The 6,000-nt window shown below is 39.0% G+C and overlaps 1 protein-coding gene across 2 annotated transcripts in view; it reads left to right on the top strand.

The window, feature by feature from the left end:
- The first annotated feature begins 952 nt into the window (after positions 1-952).
- Positions 953-6,000, top strand: part of HIBCH (3-hydroxyisobutyryl-CoA hydrolase) — a 40,299-nt gene continuing 35,251 nt past the window's right edge. For both annotated transcript variants that reach the window (XM_062578497.1, XM_062578496.1), the window contains exons 1-5: positions 953-1,010; positions 2,098-2,140; positions 2,846-2,986; positions 4,057-4,141; positions 5,088-5,168. In XM_062578497.1, the coding sequence (XP_062434481.1) occupies positions 979-1,010; positions 2,098-2,140; positions 2,846-2,986; positions 4,057-4,141; positions 5,088-5,168 (382 nt within the window). In that variant the 5' untranslated portion in view covers positions 953-978. The remainder of the gene's footprint in view (positions 1,011-2,097; positions 2,141-2,845; positions 2,987-4,056; positions 4,142-5,087; positions 5,169-6,000) is intronic.

The following is a 6,000-nucleotide window of genomic DNA, read 5'->3' as shown; positions in this document are numbered from 1 at the left end:
AAGTACAAAAATGTTACCTGCCTATCAAACTCCCCATAACCTGATTATGCCTGGATGAGAGACCTAGACCTATCCTATCATCTAAAAGAATCATTTTAAAAATATGAATCTAAATAAGGGTCCAGATTTTGTCCACCATGGTAATTCAGTGTCATTTGGGCTGGTTTAGATTTAACTGCATGGTATTTTCTGTAAAACAGCATATGCCATAGTATATATTCAAGGTGACACTAACATGCTGCATCTTTGATGATCACGTAATCTGAGACACAGTTAGATTAGTTTGAACAGCCTAACAAATTCTGCAGTTAATTAGTTTTTGACAGGCAGTCTCCTAATGCCTGCAAAGCACTTCAGGTCAGCGCTCTCCATCATTTTTGTTCACAAGACTGAAAACCTCAACTGCGTAATACAGAAGTACTCCATGGCTTTTTTTGTGCCCATTTAGTGGTTTACCCTGACAGTTACTGCACGGGGCCCAAACAATTTCTCAAAAAGAAGAGCAAGGTTGCCCTCTGGGGACTTCTCTAGAAGCGTTTCTGAGAGCTCAGATCTTTTGCCTTGGTGATGTAATTTTGCTGTGAAGTTTTGCCTATTTCGTTTGTTTATAGGAATGTGTGTGTTTGTTCATATGAACGTGAACAGCCAGCGCTGACCTCGCTACGTCACGAGATGGTAGCTAGGAGTTAACACCGCCCCGGCCGCGCTGCAGGCGGGAGGCCGGCGAGCGGCCCCGCGGCCGTTACGGCGGCAGGGGCCGGCCCCGCCCGCCGCGCAGCGGCCGTTGGGAAAGGGGCGGTGCTGTCCCCCGCCGAGCCGGCGGGCGGCGCGCGCCGCCGCAGCGACCGTTGGGGGGGGGGGGGGGGGGGGAGGAAGGAAATAGGAGGTGACGCTCTGGCCTCGGTGCCGCTCTCCGCGGCTCCCGCCCCGCCGCTTCCGGCGCGGCGGTGACGTCGCTGGGGGGCGCCGGTAGCTGCCATGGCGGCGCGGGTGCTGCGGCGGCTGCCCAGGTAACGCGGAGCGGCGGCGCCGGCGGCCTGCCCGAGCAGCCGCGGGCCTTCCCGCTGCGGGGGCGCCTTCCCCGGGGCGCCCCGCTGAGGTTTCCGGCTTGGGCTCAGCACACGCTCGCTCGCCGCGGGGAGCACTCGCGGTGCAGCGCACGGCTGTGGGATAGAGCGGCTTGTTCTCAGCCTTGTGCTAGCAGTTAACCCATAAGTGGCTGTGAAATACAGCTTGGGCCTAGACTGTAATTTCTGCACCTGGACCCCATTCTAAGACAGGCACATATTTAAAGATTAGCGTGCGTAGGACACCAGGACATTAGCACGAGCTACAAATACAGTATGTCAGTTAACTATACAGCAACAAAATCCCCCCATCCCCTGCCTTGCACACTCAAGTAACTGAAAGACAAAGTTGCTTGTTAACATTGACTTAAGCCTGACATCTGAGTCTAAGGTCCAATAAATGCCCTTTTTAAAACATCTTCCTCAATAAGTAGAGTACAATGGCAGAAATAGTTATCTATTATTTAAAGTAACATGTTCACAAAACTGTTTTACAGACAGCCCAGTGTGACTAGGTATCAAAGCCTCATTTCAGCTTTGTATAAGGCTTATACCTGTGTATAAGCCTGTACACAGGTATAAGCCTTATTCAAGTTGTTAGATGAACCTCCCGGTATGTACATATATGCCTGTGGAGGTGACAGCAAGTTTGGGAGTTTTGAAACATTGTAAATTTTTGATAAAAACCATAAAAAAATAGTATTTCAAGGTCCAAAAAGAGACTGCAAGTCTTTAAAAGACATACACTGCTAGTGTTGTACATATCCTCCAAATTCTTAATTTATCATACTGCCTGGACCTGTTTCTAAGTTGAAGCTACTTGAATACACTGAAAGCATTACTGTTTGGCATTGGTACCTGCCATCTATTAACTACTTGTATGCGAAGAAGTAGTTTCTGACTGTTTTGATACCAAAAATAGAACTGTAATTATAGTTTAATAAAAAGTGTAGAATGTAAAACAATTGTGTGTAAAACTTTAGCTGTTTTATACTTTGAACTGTCTTTAAACATAGTATTTCTTTTTCAGACTGAAGCCACTCAACAGATTGCAAGTAATATTGCAACATTTGGTAAGAACAGCATCTTGTCTGATAGAGCCAGAAGCTATTGGGACTCCAACTCCCCTGAGATGGGGAACACAGAAAACCTCCAATGTGTCTGTTCGTAATGGATATGAATTCTATGATTTATTGCTCAGACATAGTGTTGCCCACACCTATGAGCACTTTGCTATAAGTTTTTCTTATACTGTAAATTAATGCTGAATTATAACCTACTTTTACAGTTATTTTTATGTTAGCTTCCTTATATTCCTTAAATATCATTCAACTTTGGAATTAATTAAGGAAATAGTTTAGTGATTAGTTCTCTACTCTTGGAAGTTACTTATAGACAAAGCTGTATGTTTGGGTTGGCAACATCAAACTGCAAGTAAAGATATACAGAACTATCTGTTACAAATGTTGTGGGTACTTTCAGAATGTCAGTCTTAAGGGACCATGGATTTTTATTTTTTTTAAATAGTCTTAGATATCATCTTAAGAACATATGCCTCAAAGGCTTGTCTGAAGGTTATTACTTTGAAAGACTTTAATATAATGTGATTTCAAAGGAATGATTTGAGAAATACATCTTGGACTGGGAGAGCCATAGTGTAAATTTCCAAAACACATTTTATAAATGATTTTGGGAATGTATAAACGCTCTTGAAAACATTTTACTTAAGATATGTAACTAATGTCATTTGCTTTATTTGTTCATTTTTGCATATACAGAAAATGTCTAAACATACAGATTCTACAGCTGAAGTATTGTTCGAAAGGAGAGGAGCTGCAGGAATAATAACTTTGAATAGACCCAAGATTCTCAATGCGCTAACTATTTCTATGATCCGACAAATTTATCCACAAATAAAGGTTAGTAGGTCTTCTCTTACTCAGCCCACAAACATACATTATCTACTGGAAGTATTAAAATTCAATCTGACATTTTTCAGTCTTGTGGTTTAAGGAATTAAATCTGTGTGAGCACATTTGTCAATGAGCTCAGATTTATAGGATGGAAAGGAGTAGACAGTTCAAAGTAAATTTAAAAGAGGAGAACATATGTCTAGGAAATAAGCTGTTGCACAGAAAGTGCCTGCCTTCTGGTATTTTGGTTGCAAGATTATACATTCTTTGAAGAATATTTAAAGAAATAAATACTTAATTTGCAGTACTGGACTTTATTTGAAAAAAAAGCCATAAAGGCAGCATAACTTGTAGGTATAGTTTCTGGTACATAGAAATATCTTCTCTCTCCTTTATCTGGATGCACTTACTTGATCCAGTGACAGAAATAAAAGCATGGTTTACGGGAAGAAACTCCTATATAAGGCATTTTTTTCCCCTTCTTGATACTGTTGCATCACTGCTGAAATCTTGAATAAGTATATTTAGTTTTTTTTTTTTTTTTTTTTTTAAAAAAAAACTTTTCTACTTGGCCAAAAAAGAAAAAAAAATGTACATAGAGCAGGCACTTATTCTAATCCCTTTAACAAAATCCATCAATTACTTGAATGCTGTTTTTCCTGCCTTGCATCTTAGATTCACACAGCTTTTATCATCTGGCCTGAAACACAGTTGATAGATCTTCCATATTCCCAGTTTTCTGCCCTAGCATTGAGTTTCCATTGAGGTTATAGGGCCCTGTTTTAAGGAGGGTTACCTTTCATGAGGGACTGGGAGTGCCACATAGGCATTCTTCTGAAACATAAGACAGCTCTGCTGATCACTGATGTTGAGGTTGAATAGGAGTGATGAAATCTAAGTGTCAGTCAGAAATTTCCAAACACATGCATTTCAAACTAGTGTGCTTGTAACTGAAGTTCAAGTATGGTGTGATTTGCTTTTTTGAAGAGGTGAAAGAAGAATTATAGGCCATATATGGAGAAAGAATTTGTTACAGACTTTAATCTTGCAAGGAAATGTTTTTACTTCTTTTTTAGACTTGGGAGCAAGATCCTGAAACTTTTCTAATAATTATAAAGGGAACTGGAGGAAAAGCTTTTTGTGCTGGGGGTGACATCAGAGGTAAGGACTGTAATCAATTTAAGTATTTGACATAGCTTTCCCAGTTACCAATTTAGTATTGATTGATTTTCTTTACTTAGTGCGACTCAGGTGAGTGAGGCTTGCTGCACAACAGTAAGGTATTAGTTACTATGACTTCTTATAACATCTGGATGTGCAGATTATATACAAGTTACTTGTCATGAGACAGCAGGTAGAATGTTGTATGAGAGAACAAAAATTGTTTTGTTTATGAATAGCTGGGTAATGGGAACCAGCCACCCCAAGGATGAACAGATTCTTGTCTCTACCCTACCTTCCCAGATTTTCATTACTGACAGCTTCTTTGCATGAAATTTGAAAGGGTCCAATAGGCAGCTCTACTATTGAATAGTTTTTATCTGATGTTTAACTCTGAGCTGTTTAGATACAGAGCTGACCACAGCGATCCATGTATTGATGACTGATTTACCATGATGATGATGATATTGATTCTGTGGCTATGAACTATAATGCATCTCCAAACTCAGAAAAGCAAGCAGTTTTAGATCCTAGGCAAGTGAGTAGCACAGGTTATCATTAAATTATGTCCTGCTCTTTCTGACTCCTCATTTTTAGTATTCCAAGTCTTCAGTATAATCAGTTGTAAGTGCCTATTCTAAATCTTGATATACAGAATTTTAAACAAGACTACCAGCCAGTGGAAAGGGGTGCAAGAGAGTAAGAAATGGATGGCTCTCTCATAAGAAATAAGTATGTGACAAAGTCTCTGGCATGGTGAAAGTGACTCAAATCTGGAACTTCACTGTCGTGTTTGATAAAGTTGTTTCCTTACATAAAATACAATAGGATTAAGTTAGTGTTTGAGTGCTGTGAGGAGAAAGAGTTATCGTGCTATTTTGATTTTCATACTTTTTTATATTTTCTGCTAAGCTTATGGTTATCTTTAATTTTTCATTTCTCTTAGCCATCGCAGATGCAGGAAAAGTTGGAGATAGGATGACAAAAGATTTCTTTAGAGAAGAATATACCCTGAACAATGCCATTGGTATGTTTAGTAGCTAATTTTAAAGCAGTATGTTTTTTGTAAGAGTGACTTTGAATATGAATTCAGTCTCCCTTTCCTAATCTATAAAAGATTGAAATAACAAAATAGTAATAATTTTTTTGACCAGATTCAATATTAGAAATGTAACATATCTTTTTTGTATCTTGCGTTCAGTATTCGTTTCTTGTGCTTAACATGTGATAGTTACCTCATCCCGTCCCAAGGTTATTGGTAGTTGCCTCTCAGTTATAGATGAAGTAAATCTTAGATATAAACAATATGCCCTAAGTATTGTCGATCCATTGCAAGACGTGAGATAAAAATAAATGAATGCCGAAGGCAGTAATATTTAGTCAGGTAGCAGAAGACCAAATTATATTAAAGCTGAGGAAAAGGATATAAATTATTATTCTTTAGGGTGAAAGTCAAGAGTTGAGTATTTTGGTCAGATGATACTTCTCAGAACACTGAATACAGTTCAGGTTTTAGGCATTCACCTGGAATATCTAGTATTAGTCACTATAGGAGAAGAGGTGAAGATGTTGCATAACAACACAGAAATTGTTAGAAGAGTATAGAATAAGAGTAATTTCTGAAAAGTTTTCCCTTGGTTTGACAGAGTTTGACAGTTTTAGCACATTTGTTATACACCTTTCTTGCCTTCAGCAATGAAAATACTTTAAGTTTTCATGTACTTGGAAAAACTTAATATTAGCATGGCAAATATTACAAGGGTACATGCTTTAAGAAATTTTGAAGCGATTAAGGTATTTTACATTTCTAATGGATGTAAGTAATTATGAGGCATAAGTTCTGGATAAATTCATTTAGG

The sequence above is a fragment of the Rhea pennata genome, chromosome 6 (genome assembly GCF_028389875.1).
Source record: "Rhea pennata isolate bPtePen1 chromosome 6, bPtePen1.pri, whole genome shotgun sequence".
Lineage (NCBI taxonomy): Eukaryota > Metazoa > Chordata > Aves > Rheiformes > Rheidae > Rhea > Rhea pennata.
The sequence above is the reverse complement of the archived record's forward strand: the minus strand, read 5'-3'. Positions and strand labels throughout refer to the sequence as shown.